This window comes from Notothenia rossii (assembly GCF_949606895.1).
Source record: "Notothenia rossii genome assembly, chromosome: 1".
NCBI classification, from domain to species: Eukaryota; Metazoa; Chordata; class Actinopteri; order Perciformes; family Nototheniidae; genus Notothenia; species Notothenia rossii.
The window spans coordinates 5,640,605-5,666,329 of NC_136912.1; the positions used below are offsets into that span (position 1 = coordinate 5,640,605).

The 25,725-nt window shown below is 41.7% G+C and overlaps 1 protein-coding gene across 1 annotated transcript; it reads right to left on the minus strand.

Moving 5' to 3' along the window:
* Nucleotides 1–9,235: 9,235 nt before the first annotated feature.
* Nucleotides 9,236–21,590, minus strand: LOC307023815 (aspartate aminotransferase, cytoplasmic-like). The gene is made up of 9 exons (XM_079657391.1): nucleotides 21,368–21,590; nucleotides 17,212–17,393; nucleotides 16,867–16,990; nucleotides 15,497–15,609; nucleotides 14,224–14,328; nucleotides 12,320–12,470; nucleotides 11,477–11,642; nucleotides 11,130–11,272; nucleotides 9,236–10,396 (listed from the first exon to the last, which is right to left on the minus strand). Exons 1-9 carry the CDS (start codon nucleotides 21,474–21,476, stop codon nucleotides 10,257–10,259), a joined length of 1,233 nt encoding a protein of 410 aa, XP_079513517.1. The 5' UTR covers nucleotides 21,477–21,590; the 3' UTR covers nucleotides 9,236–10,256.
* Nucleotides 21,591–25,725: the final 4,135 nt, after the last annotated feature.

A 25,725-nucleotide genomic window follows, 5' to 3' on the forward strand; every position in this document is an offset into this window, starting at 1 on the left:
ACTAGAAAAGATTTACATTGATTAATTTTCCAAACTCACATTGGTTTCTCATACAGCATCTCTGTAAAGTATGTGTATTCACTCTCGTCCCTACACGGCTTGTTGGAGCTCACCCCCCCCCCCCCCCCTATGAGCCCACTGTGCTGTGCTCTGATTGGTCAGCTCGCCCACTATGTTCTGATGAGTCAACCACCGTTACAGCGGAACATCAGTGATTATGTGTTACAATGGCGTTAGCAACCAGAAAATGACACCAGCAATGACAAACAGATGAGAGTGCTGCGTGGGGTCTGGGTGCCGTGTTGGCGGGACGTTGAGGGGCTCGCTGCTGTGGGGAGCGGACCATGGATGTATAATAAGAACTGGATACAGCGTGGGAGGTGGGGCCTCATTAGTTCCTATGAGAGCTGGGCCAACTTTTGAGAGAGCGAAACGTAACAGATTACCCGTCATGCCTGAGAAGTACCCGTATATGCGCTCATAGAGCATGCACAACTTTAACCACGCCCTCCCAAAAGGCTTGTTCACATTAAGCACGTCAATTTGCGTACACGTAACAGCACCGCGCGTTCATGACAGCATGGTACTGGATTGTTATGATGGATTTGATATTAACGAGGCGGCCGCGGCAGTTAGCAGCTAGCGGCTAGCTAGTAATTAATGCTAAGTTACACATCAATCGTTATGTACTTTTATATTATGCTGATAACAGGATCTAGTGATATCCAAGCAACAGAGATGAATTTAGCATGATACTTGTGTGGGTTGTACATGAAACCACTTGGTAATATATAAAAATGTATGTATTTTGAAGCCTGTTATGATCAATTGTGAGTTAAATCTTATCTAAAAAGTGAAGCTGATGATGGATTACTCCTGTGGTCGAGTTAAAATAACAATAGCCTATTTCTCTTTGAAATGTGATGGAGTAAAAGGATAGTAACTGTGACTATTCATGTTAAGTACCCCACAAGTAACAAAAACGTATAATACTTGAAGGAAAGGTGTAAAATGTTTCCATAAACACCAATATCACACACTACAACACAGACTATAACACCCCTTTTTGTTAAATACTAACCATGTGTATATGCCGCTAAAACTGTGTAATATACCAGGCTGCTAAATCCTCCAAACTATTAAGGCCTGTCCACACAGCAGCTTTAAGAAAAATCTTCCAACGCTTCCAATGCTTCTCTGCCCATTCACTTTGCCTCGCTTTTCGACGAACTGCATTGTGGGGAAGGAAAGTGAAGATTTCCAGGATTTTCAGGATTTTCAGGATTCAAAAGTTGAGCAGTGTTCAACTTTTGAAGCTGAGGTGGAAGCGTCAGCCAATCAAATCCCGTTTATGCAAATCTGACAGTACAAGCGCTAGCCAATCAAACCGCGTGCAAGCTGGGAGAGCCAGACCGCAGTTCATTTCCTCATATTCCAAACGAGAAATTACGGTAGCAAATCACCCGGTTCTTTACGACCAGGACTATTTACCGGGATACAAACCGGAGGAACCAGGCAAGGAGGGATGTGGCAGAGACAGTGGGTGAAACTGGTAGGTTTTCACCTGTTTGGGGATTTTATATCCAGTTGACTTCGTTTTAACATTGCTATTGCTTTGTATGTAGGGGGCGGGAGATTCATGTGATTGTTTGTTGGTCGCGTTGCTCGCAAAAAAATCCCCAAGCATTCACCTCCAAGATTTTCAAGTTTTAAAAAAAATTGAGCAATGTTCAACTTTTGATGCTGAGGTGGAAGCGTCAGCCAATCAAATCATGTTTATGCAAATCTGACAGCTCAAGCGCTAGCCAATCAAACCATGTGTAAGCTGGGAGAGACATACCGCAGTTCATTTCCTCATATTCCAAATGAGAAATTACGGTAGCAAATTACCCGGTTCTTTATGACCAGTCGCTAATAACTTACCGGGATACAGACCGGAGGAACCAGGCATGGAGGGAGGTGGCAGAGACAGTGGGGGAAACTGGTAGGTTTTTGACTGTTTGGGGATTTTATATCCAGTTTACTTCGTTTAAACATTGCTAGCAAGCATAGACAGTATCTTTAGCCAGCATGGAATGTAGCATAAAATAGCACCATAGACATTAATCTCATAAATGTTCATCATAGCCCTTCCCGCTGACACTTTACCTCTGCCACATCATAGACTATATGCATCACATTAATGCACACAATGTCATACTCCTTTCTACACATATTCTGAGTGGAAAAGAACCGGGGTTTTTTGCTTTGTATGTCGGGGGTGGGAGATTCATTTGATTGGTTGTTGGTCACGTTGCTCGCAAAAAATCCCCAAGCTTTCAGGCACGCCCAGCTCCAAGATTTTCAAGATTTTTTTTAAACTGCCGTGTGGACGGGCCGTTACAGTCAGAACACGTAACATGAACGTGCCGGGCAGCGCAGTCCCGTGGGTTAGATGCGCGTTCATAATGCCGAGGAAAATAACTCTCAGAATAACGTTATTAGCACATTTTACAACTTGAGGACTGAATGTTTCTAATAAGGGCTATACAAATGTTCATACTGGGTAGTTTATTTAGTTTAAAAAAAATTATCCAACGATTTACAGACCACTCTTTCCCAATGTAAGTCAATGGGAAAAAGTGTTTCCGGGCCCAGCAACCTATCGGAAGTGTAGTACCGCCGTTTGGCCACAACGAATATTCTCATACTATTCTCAGAGTCCGGCGCACTTCCTGGGGGCTTGGAGCGGACAGTGTGAGCTGGCTTGCAGGTGTTGTTTCCTGGTTGCTGCGGGGGATCTGCGAGACAGCGAGACACATCGAAACCCAGCCTGAACCCAGCCCGAGCACACACACACACCTGCAGCCTGGCTGTGAGTCTGCGTGTGTGCTCAGAACGAGCCCAGAGTGTGTGTGTGTGTGTGTGTGTGTGTGTGTGTGTGTGTGTGTGTGTGTGTGTGTGTTTGTGTGTGTGTGTGTGTGGGTGCGTGCGTGCGTGCGTGCGTGCGTGCGTGTGTGTGTGTGTGTGTGCGTGTGTGTGTGTGTGTGTGTGAGGAATTCCGTTACATCACTATATCCAATACGTCACTGTACTTACAACACTATAAGAGGAAAACAATGGAAAAAGAGAAATCTCCAACGAGGCGTTCCGGGTCAGCATAGACAGGTGCACTTTGAGGGTTTGTGATGCATAAAAAGCTACATAACACACAAGGGGACGGTTACTAACCGGAAAAGCATGACATGGGACCCTTAATATACGTTGGCCCACAGGTGCAAACGGCCCAAAACTCTTCCATTGGGAGAAACGTGCAGCAGCTTAAAAACGATGCATATATAAAATGCCAATTGTGCCAAAACACATGCAAATGAAGCTTTAAAAACATTGCAGAACTGAAACGCTACACTACTCTGTTGGCAGTCTCATACGCGTCAATATATTTGAAAATCTGTGTTTTTATATTTGCATAGTTTCTGAAGCTGTAGTGAGTTTCTACGATTTGAAGTGTTTTGGGCGCATTTAGACCAAATCGGCCTCAAATAACACATTTTCACAGAAGGAATCGCACATGTTTAAACGTGTTTTAATAATGGCTGAATTATATTAAATAGTTTAAAATTAAGGGTCCTTGTACCTTGACATGTCTCTCTCTGTCATGGCTTAATTTGATGCTTGACAGATGTGATCCCGGTGAATCAACTTAGAATGAACATTTTTTGGACGATTAATGGGGAACTACTGCATTAAAGAATATTTTTTTATATTATAGTGGCTGTTATTAAAATATAAACTCCTTGGAAATCCTTACAGCATGGACACGGCAAACAACAGGAGCTGATACACCTTTTGATTTTGTGGATTTAATACCTTGTGCTTTCAATTTGTATTTCTAATATCGTTTTTTTTCTACACTGATAATCCCTGTAAGATGATAGTGTAATTATTTGTGTCTGGTAATTGTCCACACTGGTGAAATACAAGATAACATCACTTGCACTTTGTCTCAGGAAATGTATTGTAAATAAAAGCAGATTGAAGGTTGTTATGGTTGCAGTGTGATGTTTTTCTACCCAGAATGCTTCACTTCTCTCTCTCTCTATGTGCACTGTGTCCCAGGAGCTGCAGCAAACTGGACTTTATTTTTGTCTACACGGCGTTAAAGGGACGGGCGTGGCTCTGAGTGAGAGTGCAGGATCAAATTTGTGGCAATGCAGCACAGAGGGGGAGGGAGGAAGAGGGGGGAGGATGGGAGGAAGCAGCTAGAGGTCTGAAGTCTCAGGTCTGACTGATATAGAAAGTGTTATTGACCTAATTGAGGAAAAGCCAGTCAGAATAATCCATATAATTACAGTTTCCACATGAAATAACCTGCTGCAATGCTTTTACATTTCATTTTGGCGGGTCACCTGCACTCAAAAGCGGTATATTGTTTCTTCAGAGGTTTCCTATAATAATAATAATAATAATAATGATAGATTACATTTGTATAGCGCCTTTCAATGGACCCAAGGCCGCTTTAAATGGTGAACAAACAAGAAACAAACAAACAAAAGGGGCAAATAATAAAGTAAAAAAATATATAGTTCTCAACATTTTTTTTCTTTTTAAATCTAACATATATAACAAAGTCAGGATGCATTTCTTGTCTTACATGTTCAACCCTTTGGTACCATTAGGTCAAATTGATCCAAAACATGAGGGGGGTTAAAAAAGCGGCACCACTTTACAATAATATCCGTTTTTAAGAGTGCGCTTAAGACCTTCCTTTTTGATAAAGCTTATAGTTAGGGCTGATTATATTCAGCCCCTAGTTTAGCTGCTATAGGCTTAGACTGTCGGGGGACACCTTACTTCTTCCTTCTGTCTGTCTGTACCTGTGTACTCTCATGTTCCCAATAACCCAGCTTCCCCAAATTTATTTTTGGTGTCTATCTACGCCGGGATCTTGAGTCGTGGCTGATCCTGTTGCTGTGGTCCTGAGTCCTGGATCCTCTATCCTGACTCCTGGATCTGAGTCCTGGATCCTCTATCCTGAGTCCTGGATCTGAGTCCTGGATCCTCTATCCTGAGTCCTGGATCTGAGTCCTGGATCCTCTATCCTGAGTTCTGGATTTGAGTCCTGGATCCTCTATCCTGAGTCCTGGATCTGAGTCCTGGATCCTCTATCCTGAGTTCTGGATTTGAGTCCTGGACTTCGAGTCGTGGCTGAACCTGTCACTGCGGTCCTGCCTGACTCTCATCATACTTCCTTGAAGGCTCCCACAGGATTGTTGACATCCTCGTGGATTCATATTCTTATTACAGACACATGCATTTCCAAACATTTGGTCTACCTACGCTGTGAAATGTATTATCTCTTCGATTTACACACAGCATCTATTGCACGTCTGTCCGTCCTGGGAGAGGGATCCCTCCTCTGTTGCTCTCCCTGAGGTTTCTCCCATGTTCCCCTTTAAACTGTGGGTTTTCTCTGGAAGTTTTTCCTTGTACGATGTGAGGGTCTAAGGACAGAGGGTGTCGTATTGCCACACTGATATTCTGTACAAACTGTGAAGTCCACTGAGACAAATGTAACATTTGTGATATTGGGCTATATAAATACACATTGATTAATTGATTGAATAAGACTACCCTTATAAAGGATTCATAAAGGGTATATAATTAGGTTATTAATTAGGTTGTAAACACTTTACTAATCATTAAGAACCATTTATAAACCAGTTCTAACATAGTTTTCATACATCAACACAGGCTCACTATTTGGCAAGATGACTAAGCCTTACATTGGCTACTTAGCGAGAATCAACTCAGAGAGCAACAGATACCAAGGATGCTGGCTGATGAAGAAGACGAAGTAATCTAGGTAACCAATATAAGGTTTAGCAGTACAGATACATGTGGGCTCACTATTTGGCAAGCGACCGGTCACAGTTGCCCTGTTTATCTCATGTCTTATAAAAGTGTATTCATGATTTATAAAGTGTTAACAACCTAATTAATAAATGAATTACAAACTATTCGTAAACCCTTTATCAGGGTAGTCTTATTGTAAAGTGGTACAGAAAAAGCAATACATAAATGCAAATCATTTATACAATCCCTAACATATACTGTACTGTCTTTGTCTCAGTTTACAACAATATCGAACATTACTACTATTGATATTTACTGCTGTCTAAACTGAATACTGCCGTGATGAAACGCCATATCATGGATTATCAAGGATTATCTCTGAAACAGTATGGAGCTCAAAGGCTTTCTCTCTTGAGAGAGAGAGAGGGTTTTATTTTCTGACGCTGCGTGAGTTCCCCGACACACCGGGGACACATAGCTATGTATAAAAGACATCAATTTGCATGATAGGTCCCCTTTAAGTTCAAATGTAAAATCGGTTTCTTTGACCCAAATGCCACAGAATTATTAATTCCGGTGACCCTCCAAAATAACATGTGAAAGCCATGCAGGCAGCAGGTCACTTCACACAGGAATATACGGATTATTCTGACTGGCTTTCCACTAAATAGGTCAATAACATTTTCTTTATCAGTCAGATCTAATACTTTATATCTCTCTCAGCTTTCTCTCTTTTCTTCCATCTTAAATAATTAGCACTTTCTTTTTGCCAATATTATGGATCTTTACATCTGATTAATGTATTTTGTAAGAGCAGTGTTTGTGTCATTAATCCTTATAATGGTCTCAACATATCTGATTTGTTTTAAGTTCAATCTTACAAAGAGAAACCTTAGCTTGTGAGATTTAAAGATCCAGGCTTTGATATTGTTATTTCTTCAGTAGTGTAAGCTTTTAAAGACCGTGATAGATCCATCTCAGAGTGGAGGATGAAACAGAAGGAGGGGCACTGTCTAAATCATCTCATTGGCTAATGTAAAAGGCGGAGGGGGGAGAGCATGCCCCCTTGGTTTACTGTATAAAACCTGCTGAGTCACTTTGCTGCATTGGAGCTCCGACCACAGCCAATCAGATTCATCCTCGGAGGTCAAAGACAGACTCTGCAGAGGGTCTAAGAGATTCTAGTTTTCCCTTTCCCCATCTGTTATCAGGATGTCCAAGAAAGAGTCCAAGATCAAGCTTGTATTTTCACAACATCTGCAATGACCCAATACATCTTGAAATGTGTGTTTTCTGCTCCATGTGAGGCGTGTTGTTATTGAAAGACTTCTGTGGAAGAGATATGTGGAGGAAGGGTTTGACAGAGTGGAATAGAAAGCAAGGATGGTATTTTACATCAAAATATAGAAAAACATAAAGCTCCACCAGACATTTCAATAGTCTACCGTCTTCGGTTAATCTGGTGATATTCTAAAATGTTCTTACTGTCAACAAATTTCCTAAACAAATTAACCAACAGCAGATCGATGCAACTTACAAAGTATTATCTGTAGCTAACACAGAGGCAAATTGCACATTTAGTCCAGCTTTACTTAAAGGACCCATGTCATGCTTTTCTGGTTATCACCCGTCCCCTTGTGTGTTATGAAGGTTTTTCTGCATGTAAACGGTCTGCAGAGTCACAAACCCTCAAAGTACACCCTGTAGCGAGTAAAACTCTAAAACAGAAAAGACCTGTCTATGCTGTTCCTAGCCTGCCCATATCTCTCTCTCTTTCTCTCTTTCTCTCTCTGCCCCCCTCCCCCTTCCCGCGTTCATTCTCGCTGACTCGCAGCAAGCAGGAAATGAATCCAGCTCACAGTGACCGCTCCAGCAGCGAGCCCCGCCAACACGGCGCCCAGACCCCACGCAGCATTCTCATCTGTTTGTCATTACTGGTGTCATTTTCTGGTTGCTAACAAACGCCATTGTTACATATAATCACTGATGTTCCGCTGTAACGGTGGTTGACTCATCAGAACAGAGTGGGCGAGCTGACCAATCAGAGCACAGTGGGCTCAGAGGTAGCCCACAGGGGAGCCCACACAACAAGCCGTGTAGGACAGAGAGTGAATACACATACTATACAGAAATGCTGTATGAGAAACCAATTTGAGTTTGGAACATTGAACAATATAAATCTATTATAGTATACAACAATGGAATTATGATCAGTAGAAATGGCCATCTTTAAGTATTTCCATCTTATGTTACTTTAAACTTATTTAATACATTGATCTGACAGCTGTAGGTGATATTTGTCACCAGTGACAACATGCTGCTTAAACATACATTTTTGTGTTTTTAATAATCTTTTGACGTCAGTGAGCATCATTTGCTTCCTATGAACACACACACTATACTGCTGGAAATACACCATGAAGCATATATGAGGTATATTAACTTCCTGTGGAAAATAGTTTCAGTAAATGCATCTTTACTCCGGTTTAAGGAACATTTGCCTAAACCACACCTAACTGTTTTATGCAAATATTCAACATTTTTGAAGATCAAATATTCGATACTTGAGACATTTGTTAAACAAAGATTTACGTCTTCAGTGGCAACCAGTGTTCGAAATGGGGGGGAGCCCAAAAAAAGTGTATCTCACAGATTAGAAATGTTAAGTTTCTGTAAATAAAAGTTCTTGAATTAAAAAATAGTCATTGTTCATTACAGTTTCTGAATATATATTTGTGAATATTTCTGGGTGTTGCCATCTGTACGTGGCAGCGTTGCATTCTTTACGCTACTTACGTTGCTATGGTTACGGCGGCGATGCCGGCGCGGTATTTGAAATGTTTATCTAGATTTTTGTTTAACTCTGGCTTTGTAATAAAAAATATGGCGAAACGAAAACAGCTTTTGGTTTCACAAGCAAAGGAGTCTAAAAATGACAACATGAACCGAACAACTTTTAGTTGGCCGGCTGTAAGCGGCGTTAGGGTCGAGTTTGCCGCGGCGGGCACTAGCGAACCTGACGATGCCCATGGTCTGCCTTTTAACTGGACACAGAAAAGATGCAGTCATCAGAGCGGGCGTGTGACATATTTAGTAGCAGGATCATGAGCAGGATGTGCACTGAAAAATAGGACTCCCCCGAAAGCAAATGGGTAATTCGAACACTGGTGGTAACCAATTATGTTGCCTAGGCCTTTATATTGCTGGTTTTGGTTTTCTCATGCGTTTTGAATGACAACAAATGAAGACAATTGCCAGACTTCGACTTAAATGATCAAAATAAAGCTGGTGTTGAACGATGTCCAACATTGCTGATGCAAGGCGAACATCCCTTATTTGTTATGACTTTGAGCGACATCGTGTTTTATCGTGAGGTAAAAAACAGACAGAAAGCAAAGACTTGTTTCCTATGGTTCATCATTTATTCCAGCATGAGTGCACATACTGCTGTGTAACATTACAAACAACGCCAGGTATAAGGGATTGTGTTACTGTGGCTCTGAGGTCATAACAACATCTGTAACACAGTGAGAGCTCTGCAGGGCGGAGAGAAACACAACACGGACGAAGAGTTTGTTCACTGATGGCACAAAGTCGAGTTGTGGACTTTACAAATGAACCGTTGTGGTCGTTTGTGTAGCTGCACAGGTGTGACAAGGCAAACATAACAACATGAGGCACATGCATTAACTGTTAAATTACTTTTAACCTGGTCACATGACGGAGGCATTATCTGATGAAATCAAAAAGTACTTACTTCCTAATACATATTTTAAAAGCTGGGAGTTTTCTGAACCGAGTGTTGCTAAAAAATACATTATGATGCCAATTTCTTATCACAAACCGTTACAAGGTGGCGCAACACAACAGGAAATGGGACAACATAGTGGTATTATAGGGATTAATAAATATGTGCTGCATGTCATGTGTGTGTTTTCAGTCATTTAAAAATATTGCAGGGATAATATTAACTCCGTTTTGTCATTTATTTAATATTCTTATTTAATATTTTTGTGTGTGAGCTTGTCATTTCATCGAACTATCATGTCCTTTATGTGCCTGAACTAAATATTAAAAACACTTCTGCATGATGATTCAATTGTGAAATATACATATTGATTCTCACACTGATGTGCTTTAGTGCATCTTCAGGACACATTAGGACGTCTAACATCTATTTACATTAATTTGATCGACACTACGGATACGTTATGAAATCCAGTGAAGTGCTATCAGTGACAGAGGAAGCATTGTGCGACGTGAAATGACTCTAAATATGGAGGGACAGTGAGACCTGTGCGTTCAAGTGTTTCCCTAAAATCATTGCATCTCCCAAAGGATTCACACAGATAATCATCCTCAACCTGATTGGCTACACTGCAGACTCTCTGCGGGTGAACCAATCAGAGGTTGGAGAGCCTTCATTGGACCTTGGTGACGGCGTCGTGGATGGACTGAGCCACGTAGTCGATGTTGCTGCTGGTCAGACCGCACATGTTGATGCGGCCGCTCGCCATCAGGTACACGTGCCTCTCTTTGATCATGAACTCCACCTGTTTGGCTGTAACACACACCACAACACAGAGAGGGTCACACAGAGAGAAGAAGAAGAGCCGATGCTGCATGCAAAGAATCACTGACTAGATTATTTTGATGTCATGCATCTGCTAAAGAAGGTGGATCAGAAATCAAATGCTTTAAATGTGATATGTGCTGCAAACAAAGTGTTTACTTAATCTTTTTAAACTGGCTCTAGGAATCATGTACACAACTATAGGTTTTATGCTACTATGCGTGCTGAATGTTCACAGTCTTTTGTGTGTGAGAGTGAGTGTGTGAGTTTGAATGTGAGTGTGAGAGTGAGTGAGTGAGTGAGTGAGTGAGTGAGTGTGTGTTTGCGTGTGTGTGTGTGTGTGTGTGTGTGTGTGTGTGTGTGTGTGTGTGAGAGCGAGTGTGAGAGTGTGTGTGGGTGTGTGAGTTTGAATGTGTGTGTGAGTGAGTGAGTGTTTGTGAGAGCGAGTGTGTGTGTGTGACTTTGAGTGTGTGTGTGTATGAGTATGTGAGTATGTGTGTATGTGTGTGTGTGTGTGTGTATGAGTATGTGTGTGTGTGTGTGTGTGTGTGTGTGTGTGTGTGTGTGTGTGTGTGTGTGTGTGTGTGTGTGTGTGTGTGTGTGTGTGTGTGTGTGTGTGTGTGTGTGTGTGTGTGTGTGTGTGTGTGTGTGTGTGTGTGTGTGTGTGTGTGTGTGTGTGTGTGTGTGTGTGTGTGTGTGTGTGTGTGTGTGTGTGACTCACGGTTGAGCCCTGTGAAGCTGAACATCCCGATCTGCTGGGTGATGTGCTCCCAGGTCCCCGGGGTGTTCAGAGCCTGCAGCTTCCCCTTCAGCTGGTCCCTCATCAGCAGCACGCGGTCCGCCATCGTCTTCACGTTACCCTTCCTGCAGGGAGAGATGTGTGTCAATGCACAGGAGAGTAATTGCCAACTATTTCAATATTCTAATCCTAGTTTAGTTATTTTTCATGCAAAAACTGCAGAAAATGTTGTTTTCAGCCTCTCCAAAATGCCTGCTTTTATTCTTTTATCTTAATATTCCCTGCTTTTCTTTGTTTTATATATGTCCAAAATCTTGTTTGGAGTGTACCATTCAGCGAAGAGCTCGGGGCAGTTGAGGGTCTTGCTGACGATGCGCGCTCCCTGAGACGGGGGGTTGGACCAGGTGGTCCTCACGATCTTCTCCATCTGGGACAGGATGCGGGTCAGGTTCTCTCCGTCCTGAGCCACGATGGTGAGGTTTCCAACTCTCTCATCTGTAAAGGTGATTATTTAAAATGACTTCACTTGGGGCAGCTCTGAGCTCCTATAGGTGAGGAAAAGGCTTCATTCATTCGACCGAGCCGACGGCATGAAGCTACGTCACAGTGACGTGCTTCTGTTTTTCAAGGTGAGCCAAAGTGGTGAAAAGATGTATAAAAGCAGTGACACTGAAAAAGACTGATAGACGGATCAGTAAAATAAGATTATTATTACGTCTTTCATTAAGTTCTACATGTTAAAAGGCACATTTGTGTAAAACGGTATTTCACCTGTTTGTTAATATGGATATAATTCGTGTAACCACTGATAAAAAGTTGTGTATGTGCCAAATATCATCAGTCAGTGTGTTTTGCGGTTTATAATGTGAGCAGACACTTGATATTTTATGTTTAATGCAAGTTTAGGAGTACATATGAAGGATAACACATTTATTTTAGTTATTGAAAGTTTTAAACTTACAGGTAGCATCAGAAGAAAAATTGGAGATGTGTGAAATGGGACACCTTGATAAGCTATATGAAGCTCGAGAAAAGGGTCCCAGACTATGAATTTATTTTAAACGTATACAATCCTTGAAGTCCCTTTTGTTTTAATGTTTGCAACACATGTTTATATTTATTTGAATATATAAATATGTCATTGTTTTTATGTGTGTATGCTGTGCACTCACTGTAAAGGCCGAAGTTCTTGGAGAAGGACTGAGCCACGAACAGCTCGAAGCCCTCGGAGACGAAGTAGCGGATCGCCCAGGCGTCTTTATCCAGAGAGCCGGAGGCGAAGCCCTGATAGGCCGAGTCGAAGAACACGAACAGATTCCTCCTCTGGAGAGCGAGAAGAAGAAGCGTGAGAAACAGATGAGGAAACGGCACTAAAACATGGCTTGGATTAGTTTTCATTTCGCATCTGGAAATCTGTTCGTCAACGACCTTTATTTCCATGACCAAAACGAGACGGCAGTAAACAATAACTGCAACGAAATCAAAATGCAATATCGAAATATTATGAAAGACAACGTTACATCTCTGATAGTCAGTTTTTTTTTCCGGTGCTGCGGCTGGGCAGCATTTGAATTACACCGGGCAGCGGCACACAGAGAACTGTCAGGAAGACTCGGGTCTAACGAACCTTATTTAACAGAAAATCAAATGGCAACAACAGGGCTTGGGAGCAGTGGTCGCTCTAACCGAATACCCCCCCCCCCCCGGTCAGCGCGAGTGAGTGAGTGACGAGTTGCGTACAGACCATAGGTACAGACTCGACGGGTAATAATGGATTATGACGGAAATGTTACGGTCCTGTCCGTCCAAATGACTGACAACGAAAAAGTCTAAATCCACCACTGCTTGGGAGAAAGAAACGATGTGATATTTGGGCCCATTTTAGCTGCAATGAGGCGGAGGAAAAAAGCGAATGCATTGTTTTATCAGAAGGGAAGCAATGTGGCCATAACACAGCTGGTAAAAACACCACAACCTGACCTGATACTCTCTCTGCAAAGCTTCTTAATCACCCTGTGTTTCTCATCAAATAAGGACAAGATATCATCTTATTGTGAAATAAGTTTGACTAAAATGACAAACGATTGGTTTTGGTTTGACTAGTTTGACTGGAATGTTCTATATAATCTGATGACTAAAATAATTAGTTGTCTTTGACTAAAATGCTTAGACTTTTAGTCGACTAAAACTTGACTAAATAAAAACAGGATGAAGGTGACTAAAACTAACAAGGACATTTGATACAGGACTAAGACTAAATAAAAAAAAATAGCTGACAAAATCAACACTAGCTTGGATGAAAAGGAAGGAGAGAAAGTAAGTACCGTAATTTTCGGACTATAAGCCGCACCTGAATATAAGCCGCAGCAGCGACATACCACTCTCGGTTCCACTTTTACTTTTGCGCGCTACCTGTCTCACTCTTTTCCAGCCTCCAGCTTTTCCTGCTGGAACCCGCCGCTTAAAAGGTGGGGGCGCGGACCGGCCATAGAGCCCATAGAGTTAAAGGTGGAATCCATGTAAAAATCCATAGATTAGCCGCACCGTTATATAAACTGCAGCGTCGAAAAATAGGGAAAAAGGCGCGGCTTATAGTCCGAAAATTACGGTATGTAGAAAATGTCAAAAAAGGAAGATTCCACAAAAAATAAAATGTACATTTGACAACACAGTTTGGAGTGTGAATACAAAATTCAGTTCATTTTTGAATAATAGACGTCACCATTGAACTTCCTTCTTTTATTAATGGCATTTTTCATCGTAACAAGTCCTATGAAATGTTATGTTTGAATATGCAAATAAGGCATTATCTCAAGCAATCTTTAAGTGAATTTAGGAGAAGTCTACACACACCGACACACACATATTAAAATAAACGTGCCAATATGTAAACGGTATGTTTTTTATGTCCACTAGTCTAAAAAGAAGACCTGTTAAGGCAGCAATATAGCCTAAATTCTCCAAATTCTCCATAAATGCTAGTGTCTCGCGTTAAGGGGGATGCCTGAAAGAGTGACATCATGTGACACACACCTCATCATGTGATCTGATAACCTCCAGGAACAGCTGATGTTACCTTCATGATCTCTGCGATCTTCTTCCAATCCTCTTGGGTGGGGTCGGTGCCGGTGGGGTTGTGAGCGCAGGCGTGGAGGACGAAGATAGAGTGCTCCGGAGCTTTCTGTTGAGAAAAGACAAGATATACTTTATTGATCCCTAACTAGGAACGTTTTCTCTTCACAGCAGCAGGTTAAAACGAGGCTGACCGATTAATCAATTTTAAATCGAAATCGCGATTTGAAATGATGCAATTATCAATTGTTTTGTTCTTCTTGTGTGTCAGTCATCCACACCAATCAGGGTGAGTCTCAAACTGAAGCTTGACTTTAAAGCAACCCAACGGAAGTTTCATGTAAGTTTAGTTCTTTCACTCGTAGCTCGGGCTGCGGGGGTGCTAGAGACGGGAGCACGTTGATACGACCTTCCTAGCCGGAGATATGGCCGCATTTTACAAAAAACTTCCGTTGGGTCGCTTAAAAACAAATATCGCAAATCAAATCGAAATATCTGTCAGAAAAATCGCAATTAGATTATTTCCCCAAACCGTGCAGCCCTAGTTGTGATTATACAAAAAAGCCGAAAAACATAAGATATCTCAAAAAAAATAAAAAAATAAAACAGAAATAAAAAGTTAAGAGGAAGAGTTCGCTCAAAAATAAATAGACACGCTGAATTCCTGAAACCTCAAAGTGGTTTTTAAGAAAACTGAATAATGGCAGTGGATTTGGCCTGAAATAGGTTAATGTCATTCATTGTAAGGTGTTATATCATCTGTATCCAAGGAACGTTTTGAAATGAACAGCCAAGAAATAACCAAATATGGTCGATTTTGCATCTGTCAAGTAAATCGTGAGAGATGTCCACCACACAGGCAGGTGATTTGTTGAGTTAATATAGTTTTGAAGTCAGAATGTTAATTTTAGACACTGGTTGATGACTAATTCTACTTTTAATAGAGTATTTTTGGAGATATTTAAATCTGTAAATCATGTGACAACACTGTGATGAGAGATTAGAAACAACAAGGGGTTCATTCACACGTCACGCTGTCAGCTGCCTGCTTAATCTGTAACATGCTATAATTAACCAACTAATAGTCATTATATCCACTTTACTGATGATTGTTTCACGGAAATCTCATTGTGTTTTGTGAAAAATGTCGTGATATCGCCGGCCCTCATACCAAGTGTCCAGGTTTTATCAGATGTCTTGTTACCTAACTTCTTCTCCAGTCATCTCGATATGAAAAGGCTAACACCTAGCAGTCATTTACTTATTAAAGTCCTCACCTCCAGGTCGTCCAGGAGCCCAGCGAGATCCAGACCTCTATTAGCAGCATCCCAGTAATGGTATGGCCGGATGTCTTTGAACCCAGCATCAGCAAACACACTGTTGTGGTTCTCTGGGAGGAGGAACAACACACAGTAGATCATTAAAACCTTAAATAAACTTCTGATCCAACTGTGACCCTTCATTGTACAGAAAGATTCACAGAGAACGTAGCAATAAGGTAGCAAAACTACTCGGAAGGTTTTAAGGAATAAAAAAAAAGTCCTTTTCAATATAAAGTGGCGCAGTGATGACACATTTTTGAAGACTGACCCTGAATTTAGTATTGCAAGGGTTAAGTGATGTGATTTTTAAATCCACAATAATGTGAGATTATTGCACAAAATCTCTGTAGCAAACATTCATGATATTTATTTACAGATAATAATCTCCAGACATTAACACCACTTTAAGATTTCTGAAGTAAAAAGCTAACTTTTTTTTAACTAGGCTATAAGGAACTACAGCACGGTCACATGACTTCACGTCACCACCGCTAAGCTAAAGGAGGCTAATGTTGGGCTATAAAGGAACAACAGCACGGTCACATGACTTCACGTCACCACCGCTAAGCTAAAGGAGGCTAATGTTGGGCTTTAAAGGAACAACAGCACGGTCACATGACTTCACGTCACCACAGCTAAGCTAAAGGAGGCTAATGTTGGGCTATAAAGGAACTACATCACGGTCACATGACTTCACGTCGCCACCGCTAAGCTAAAGGCGGCTAATGTTGGGCTACAAAGGAACTACAGCACGGTCACATGACTTCACGTCACCATCATGAATACGGAATTGCACGATGATGGCCCCGAACTTGGTCAACAGCCAAGCAACAGCCGAAGTAAGTACGATGCCTACAGAAGGCCACACAATGGCACACGAACAACACACTCCATGTTGTTTCCATAGCAACAACAACAACTTCCTGTCAACAGCGTAAACTCACCTTCAAAATAAAAGCATCTAAATAAAACAGGAAGTTAACCTAAATTACATTTAAAGGTGACCTATCATGCTATATTTGAACAATATATTGTAGGGCTATACCTATATAAAGTATATAAATATAGTTGTTTTTTTCAAAATACCAAAGAGATCCTGCATTTTAGCCATGCCTCTATACGCTCTATATGCTCTTCCCAGCCCTGTTTTTGCAGGGGGCTGATTCTGTGAGCTGCAGCTGACCACGCCCCCCTGCAGGAGAGGGTTTGTTTATTTGATTATATATGACTATATGTTGGAAAGTTGGAGGTTAGAAGATTTTCATTGCCATGTCTACACTGTAGCTTTGTGCATATGACAATAAAACCGTTGGACTTTTTTTTACCCCAGGTGGGCGCTGACACGTAGACGGGCGTGGCCGTGTTGTTGACGCCGTTGTACCAGCGCCGCAGGAACTCGGCTCCGATCCTCAACGCTCCCGTGCCCCCCAGAGCCTGCACCCCCCCGACCTGAAGAGGAAACAGAGGAGAGAAAACAGGCTGACACACGGAGAAGACTGGGCAAAAATGTACTAAATAACAAAAACGGATAAGATATTAAATAAGAATGCAGCCGTTTCCTTTATGAGATATTTCCTTTATCAAATTTTTTTGTATCTATAAGATGTCTAAATGAAAGAACCATTACATGTTATCAGAGTCACTAATACAAAAACTGGTGTGTGACTCACTCTGTTGTCCTTGATGGCGGCGCAGTCGTCTCCCAGGGCGACCTTGGAGGAGGCGGATCTAAACTCAGGCAAGCCGAGGATGGGCAGATACTCGTGATTCAGACTGCTGTCCTCCACGATCAGCTTCTCCACCTTCTTCACCACCGGCAGCACCCATGGCAGGCACTCATCAGTACGGTACGCTGCAGGGACACGGAGCAGCATCTCATCAACAAGGACCTTTTAAATTGAGTTTAAAGGTCCCCTATTATAGTGTTTTTCATCAATATATCACAGGTCTTAGATATATACAGAACCTGTCTCTGATTGGCTGAAAGACCAAACAGATCATTGCAGCATTACCCATAATCCCCTCTGTTTCAGACCTGTTTCCAAAGTGGTGATTCTCTGTCTGTTACTTTAGATCAGGGGTCGGCAACCTTTTTCATATGAAGTGCCATTTTAAAAAAAAATGTTTATCAGCGTGCCAACGATCGAGAATGATCAACAGGGGGGGGGGGGGGGGGGGGGGGGGTTGAGGAGCTTGACGCTCGTCAACTATCAGCCTCGCTACGGGGAAGCAGTGTGTGCCATGTGACATGTCAGCGCAACTTACATGATGCCGAATTTAACAAACACATTTAAACAATTGGTTTAAACGGCATAATAATAAGGACCATCGTCCGTTCTGTGATTGTCCAGAGCACACATGTTCTGATATTAGATTCATGCAGAGTGAGATGAGGTCGCTGTCCCTTTAAGAGAGAGAGGGGGGGGGGTGGCTTGTGCATGTGTGTTTGTGGATGGTAGAGCGACAGTGAGGGAACGTGTATGTTTCTGGAAGTGAAACGAGGCAGCAGAAAAACAGAGGTCTGTGATGTATTTTGTGAAACAGAAGAACAGCTAAATAAATGCAACGGCCTCCCAAGAAGAGCTCGCCTCTCTCCAGTCATTTAAGCTAAAGTTGGTTATTGAACCTGAAGCTTGTTGCTTCTGCCCTCCTCGACTACGGTCTGGGAGCCGAAAGGAAAGTTCAACACACAGTTGGCCAGTCCGCCCCTTTGTAGCATATTATTTCGATGAGAAATGAGCAGATCGCCACTGGGCTTTCAACTAAATACACAGCCACGCAAAAACTGCGGCATTTGTACAGCTCCTTATGGGTACTGGAATTAGTGAAGTGCTTTCCTCCGTGGTGAAACGATCAGCACTGCACCACGGAGGAAAGCGGCAGAAAGTCACCTGGAGATAAAGAGAGCGGGGCTGCGTTACGTGCATGGCTTCCTTCTGCAGGTAACGGGGAGACGCGCTCTGGCGGCGGTCTCGTTCAGGATCCGAAAATACAATTTAAATATTTTTGCACACTTATTCCACTTATTCCTAGTGTGCCACTGGTTACGGTGCCGCGTGCCAATGCTGGCACGCGTGCCAGGGGTTGCCGACCCCTGCTTTAGATGAAAATAAGGAGCCCCTCCCCACGCCCCTCTGAGAGAGATTTGGTTAAAAAGAACACAATGGTGCTCTAGGAGGAGATTCAAGTGATACGGTGGGGTGGGGGGGGGGGGGGTTACCTTGGTTGCTGATTGGCTAATGGTTACACAAGACAAAACATCGTTATGACATCATAAAGTGGCCAGGTTTTTATAGAAATGGATCAAAAAGAGAGAGAATCTTTGTTCCTGAAACTTTCAGTCTCTTTCCACAGAGGGGACACATGTTGATGTAGAAGAGACATGAAGAAGAGGGGACACATGTTGATGTAGAAGAGACATGAAGAAGAGGGGACACATGTTGATGTAGAAGAGACATGAAGAAGAGGGGACACATGGTGATGTAGAAGAGACATGAAGAAGAGGGGACACATGTTGATGTAGAAGAGACATGGCGAAGAGGGGACACATGTCGATGAAGAAGAGACATGGAGAAGAGGGGACACATGTTGATGTAGAAGAGACATGAAGAAGAGGGGACACATGTTGATGTAGAAGAGACATGAAGAAGAGGGGACACATGTTGATGTAGAAGAGACATGAAGAAGTGGGGACACATGTTGATGTAGAAGAGACATGAAGAAGTGGATTTTGCACAATAGGTGACCTTTAAACATTGGAGACAGGATGGCAGAACATTAGACGTAGTGCATGATCAAAAACACAATGCATGTCCTGGTCACTTGTATTCTGTGGTGGAAAGAAAAATGATTGGTATTTGCTTGATCTTTTCCATAAACCTGGAATGTTTGAGCATAAAAAACTAAAGGTTTTCACGGTGTAACACTATGTGAATGCATGTTTATGTGTTGCCAGATAAACATCAGTAATGGTAAGTTCTCTTTAGAATCTAACTGTTATCATTGCACCATTGTGATTTGAACAAAGTGTGCCTTAACAGCATGTCATAATAGCAATAACCTAGCCTGACATGCTAAAAGCTTCAATTTAATGTCATATACTCTCTGAAGGTCACCATAAATAAGTGTGTGTGTGTGTGTGTGTGTGTGTGTGTGTGTGTGTGTGTGTGTGTGTGTGTGTGTGTGTGTGTGTGTTCTGTATGAGGGCTTGTGCAGAGCTGTATCAAATATCAGGCTGTAGAGGAACTATCAAAAGGTCAAACAGGAAGGCTGGTGTTGGATCAGTGGATCAGAATTTACCCGCGGTGTGTTCAGGGTCAAAACGGCAGATAACCGTCATTAAAAGACCAGAAACTCTAAAAACAGATGCATCTAAAAACCGAGAAACGTCCTTACTTCTCACAAAATAAAAGTCTAACGTAGAATGTGTTGAGACTAGCAGTTACCTTTAGTGGTTCTTGTGAATTGAACTACTCTATTATGTTCAGCTAATCCCTTAAAAAGTATTTGAATCAATGAGGGTACTGCCATTTGTTCGTCTAATTAAACAGAAAGCCATTGCAAGTAAATATACAACATGGTAAGGGCTTTCTTTATTACCAATTATTTCCATCCCGGACTGGTTTGATTTGTTTTGGCAGCCCTGGTCTAAGTCCATGGTGCATCATCAGAGAAGATGAACTGAAATAACCCTCAGAGGGGAAGTCAGAAAGACTGATTATCAGATCTTGTATACTTTATTCCATCTGGAGTTGTGGTTGTTGTAACGTTAAGAAACAGCTGACATGTCCAGGGCCAGTTGGAGAATGGTGAAATGAAAACAGCAATACAATGTCAAGAAAGAGATGACATTAAAGACCAACACTTGTTTGATTGTGGTTCTTTGCATACAAGTGATATCATACAAGCTAAAAACTAAGCAATAAAGACCACATTTATCATAAAGACACACTTTGAAATGGAAGCAAAGCATTTTTTTAAATAAAAATAATGTATTAAAAGTGCACATGCTTACAGTTGCAGGTTTTCAATAAGCTATGATTAGATTTGTCTTTGAATCTGCAGAAGGTAACTTATTCTATTCTTAACCGACTATTGCTTCAAATATGTTTTCTCTGCAATGGCATTAAATAAAGACCAGTAAATCAACACCATCCGTACCAAAATGCAAGACATTTTAGCACAATGATAATTAAATAGCTTCAAAAATAATTTCCCCGACAAATAATATGAACAAAACAAATACAGTTATGAAAAAAGATAGCTTCTGCTTTAAAGTTCTCCTGCTGATGATTAAAAAAGGACACAATGACACAAATCCTCATCTAGACATTGTGAAATGGATAATGATGCATTCAGGGACACAAGTAAAACAGTGGAAGTAAAAGTAAGCAAGACTTCACACCATAATAAAACAGGCTCTATTGGCGCAAGTATTGTTTGGTAAATGGTGAAAGAGCAGTCGCATGACAAGGTTCCTCATCCTCAGAATGTCATGTGTTTCTTTTATTGTCAAACATGAAGCATTTCTGTTCATCTGACAGCTGTCAACATGATGGTAATTTGTGCTGCAGGTCGTTAGCAGCACTGCTAGCTTGTACCGAAGGTCAAATCAAAGAGTTGCTAATGTTCCATAGCATTGTAACATAAGCACTGCGCCAAAAGGGGGACACCCGATACTAGATAGCCGAGGGAAGCTAACAGGAACAGCGGGAGGCAGCACACTTTAGTGGGCTAACTCACTGGTAGCAAGCTAACATAGCATTAGACTTAGCATTAGCATTGCCATTCATTTTAGCACCAGCATTAGCATTGACTTTAGCTTACCTCCAACTCCCAGATTCACTTTTTGGGGGTGGCTGTCCTCTCTGAAATCAGCACTCAGTTTGAACACAGCCACTGGAGGAGCCTGCGGGACTTCACTGAATATAGACATGATTTAGGGGCGGAGGATGGAGCAGTAAGAGACGGGAGATAGTGCTTCAGGGCCGGGTTAAAAGCTCCAGTCTGTGTGTGGTTCACCTTCAGATCCACGGTTCAGGATAGACAGTGATATAGGCGTCAACCCGCCAGCCAATAGGAAAGCACGTAATACTGACGTAGCCCTGTGCTAGCCAATGAGAGTACAGCATTGAATCCAATACTTTATTTATGTTTTGTAATATATAATTTAGTTGTATATAAATGTAGCCTATAAACTTTTATGAATCTGGCTTTATGGACATTTTATATTATTTTATATTATTTGGTATATATTTATATTACATTACTTGTTAGACGCTTTTATCCATAGAGACTTACATACTCAATACTGTGGGCAGTCCCCATAGGAGCAATTTGGGGTGAAGTGTCTTCCCTCTCTCTATCCACTGCGCCGCCTGATCTAATAGTTGTTTTGATTCTACACGTTTTTTTTATATAGGCTAACATATATTTCTATATATATTATGTGTATGGTCAATCTACTATATATATAGAGAGAGAGATTGCAGCAGTTACAACAAAAGATCCATACAAACAACAAAACGACACTTAAAAATGAGGTAGATACACACTTCAAATAAAGATTTTTGAATAAGAAAAGTGAATGGGTTACTAGGAAATATGTTATGCTTAATGTCACATTTAAAGTACCCTGTGCCTTTCCCAATAAGCAATAAGATTAACCCTGTTTTGTAGATAAGCTTGCATATAATTAAGTGGTAAGATGCAACTTATATTTGTTGAATTATATGTATATACATGCTGTTTTTGAGTATATTTATGAGTGATTACACATGTGTTTGCAGACATGTGTGTATTTTTAAGATTGATTATTGTTGCATTTTCTTAAAAAGAAAGCCTCTGCCTAGCACCAATGAAGAGAACACATAGTAAAAGGTGTAAATATACATAACAGAAATATTCCTAAGAATATGTGTGCATGAATGTATATGAGAGAATATGATGAATAATATGATCGTAATAATCCAGTAGTCCCTTCTATCTCTCCTGTACTGTTATCTGTGTTTTATATAAACCCTGTTTGATAAGCAGTAAGTGGTCCAGATAAGAGGAGTGTGTTATCCAAACCATCAGAGTGTGTATTGATGAATATCTAACAGCATGCAGAGAGTAAAAGCAGAACCAGTGATCTGCCACCAGAGGGCAGAGTGACCCAGCAGGAGTCCGGGTCACATCTGATAAAACATCTTCATCAGGATGACTTTAGTAAAAGCTCAGTTCACCCTGATCACCCTGACCCTGCAGATTCATAAAAGTTATCCTTGCTAAATGTTAACAATTATTATAGAGTTTCAGGAACTTGCAAACATGCAGTTAAACGAAAAATCATGTTGTGCAATCCCAAGACATCACCAGCAGTGGAGAAAAAACACGCAATATATTCACAGTCAATAAAGTAATAATAATGTATGATATAGATACTCCTTTGTATAACATTAAAACCGTAACAAGTATTATCAGCAAAATAGACTTACATAAAGCATGACCAATAAGCAAACCTATTGAAAAAAATTGCCCTTTACAGCATGGGAGAGTATTATTCTGGATTTGACTGTTTTAATGAAGTGTCTGGTATATTACTGCTCATTTTCAAATAATACAGTTAAATGTAAAACAAAAACAACTTGCAGTATGTGCTTTGAAAGAAAGACTTTTATCTGCAAAGAAATAGCTCTCAAAGACATGTAGTGGTTCGTTCCTATGTTTGTAACTAAAATATCTCTAATGCAATTACTTGTGCGTACACAAAACATGCATTTCTGCACCAGTAGTGCAAGAAGTACTCAGATATTTTTGAAGTTTAAGTATCAAAACAAGAGTAAAAAAATACTCTATTAAGTAAAAGTCGACATGTCAAAACAAAATTGTGTGTGTCTTTTTGATGTGAAGTGTTTGATGAATAGCCTCAGCTTCTACACTTCTGTATAGCCTCCACTTCCAGCCCTCCTGTAAAGTTGCATGTTTTTGTGTCAGTGAAGTGTGACTGACACACACACACACACACACACACACACACACACACACACACACACACACACACACACACACACACACACACAGCAGAGCCATTAGTCTTTTCTTTTCCTCCCGCTGTGCTGATGGACTCTAAAGCCTGGTGTGCCTCGGAACACACACACACACACACACACACACACACACACACACACACACACACACACACACACACACACACACACACACACACACACACACACACACACACACACACACACACACACACACACACACACACACACACACACACACACACACACACACCCTCTCACTCTGTCATTGCCAGAGAAGATGAGGCCTCTTCCTCTCCTCCACGTTTTCCTTTCCCTCTCCAGAAACACTCCGCTGAACCGTCAACAGTGTAGGATTTCAAAGCGCTGAGCGGCTCCTGCGTGAAGCTGATTGAGACAATTTGTCGACATGATGGACGTTTTGAGGCCTCTGCTGCTGCTCTGCTGCTGACTGCAGGCGACACGGCTGACAGAGGGATGTTTGGATGTTTCTCAGGTGGGGGTTCAACTGCACTAAACCTTAAAGGTGGGGTATGTAATTGATCTCAGGCCCCGGCCCCGTGAGGACGAAAACCGTCGTTTGCGTTACTGTTTAGTGTAATATAGAGTAGACCATTCGGCCACGACCGAATATGACAGTAAACAACTGCGGAAACGATAACGGGTCCCAATGTGGATAGAATGGCATACGCAACGCTCTGGGGGGTCCCACGGCTCCGTGTGTAAACCCTCTACGATCATTTTCTGATAATGATGAGGCAATAGCCCCGCCTCTCCCCACCTCTGCTGCTCACCCCTGCGTCAAAGTAAACTGCACACTGAATTCAGATTATTTATCTTTCTCTCGATATGGATTTAAACGCGAGTGAAGTCTAATCTGACAGGACGGAGACACGCAGCTCTGCTCACCTGCAGCTCCTCCCGCTGTGATGCAGCGGTGAACGGAGCAAAACACACACTTCAAGTCAGATCATCACCCTTAGCTATTTTAATTACCTCTCAAACTACCTAAACTAGTTATACTTTTTTTTTTTTTTACTGTCGATTCACTCATTACTGGATCAGCTGCTGCATGACACAGAGGCCGTTTCTCAATCGCGAGGATACTGGCTTGTTAGTCGCATACTTCCAAGTCACTTCCTTCAGAAACGAAGCAAGTATACTTCCAAGCCACGGCTTCGGAAAACAAAGAAGAATGGAACAGGCTAACAAGTGTGCCACTCTCTCTAACGGTTTCAACATAAACTGTACAGAAAATAAATACCTCACGATGTCTATCTAATTATGAACTTGCTTTACTTTCACGGAACACATTTTTGGAAATAACAAATGTAACAAAGTAACATATTTACCAACACATGCTCTACGCCACATACCATAGACTACATACTTACATTTAAATGTGTGCTGTGCTGCGTCGGTTCAGCCATTCTCCGCAAGGGTTTTTGAAATTGGTCCGTGTGCAAAGCATTGTGTGGATTTGAAGGGAAGTCTACCCATGTACAGCCTCGAAATTACCCCCAAACCAAGGACGTGGCCTCGGTGGAATTCCAAGAATGCTGGAGATTGGAACAGTCCATCGGCGGCACTCGATGACGTAGCATCCTTGAAATATTGGCTTGGAAGCCAGTTTCCTCGCGATTGAGAAACGGCCAGACACTGACGCTGTCAGAAGAGAGGGAGGAAAAAGAGAGGCTCCGTGTATTTTATTATTATATTATATAGAATCGTTATTCATTTGTTTTAAAGCTCAATAAATAACAAAGAAGACCTTTGACCGGCACTTTTATAATTTTGTCCGGAAGATTTAAACTTTAATACACGTTGACTGGCGAAAAACTCTGCCCGGTTCCCTCGGCCCCCACCGCGGAGAATAAACAGAAGGGCAACCATGACAACCATGCTTCTTCGCTGCTTTTGTGGAGGAAGTTACAGCGCCACGTACAGGCTCCTGCATATGTACTGCAGCTTCTCCAGAGGTTGAAGCTAAACGGAGCTGTCTCGTGTGGACAGACAGTGGCCGTTTCTCAATCTTGAGGATGCTGGCCTCCAAGCCAATATTTCAAGGATGCTACGTCATCGAGTGCCGCCGAAGGACTGTTCCAATCTCCAGCATACTTGGAATTCCACAGAGGCCGCGTCCTTGGTTTGGGG

Bases quoted from the DNA above. Each gene is read 5' to 3' on its own strand.
- LOC307023815 (XM_079657391.1), bottom strand. From the start codon at position 21,476: ATGTCTATATTCAGTGAAGTCCCGCAGGCTCCTCCAGTGGCTGTGTTC. The intron at 12,471-14,223 runs GTAACATCAGCT...CTCGCTCTCCAG, and splicing joins AGATCGCAGAGATCATGAAG to AGGAGGAATCTGTTCGTGTT. The intron at 11,643-12,319 runs GTGAGTGCACAG...TCACCTTTACAG, and splicing joins CAAGAACTTCGGCCTTTACA to ATGAGAGAGTTGGAAACCTC.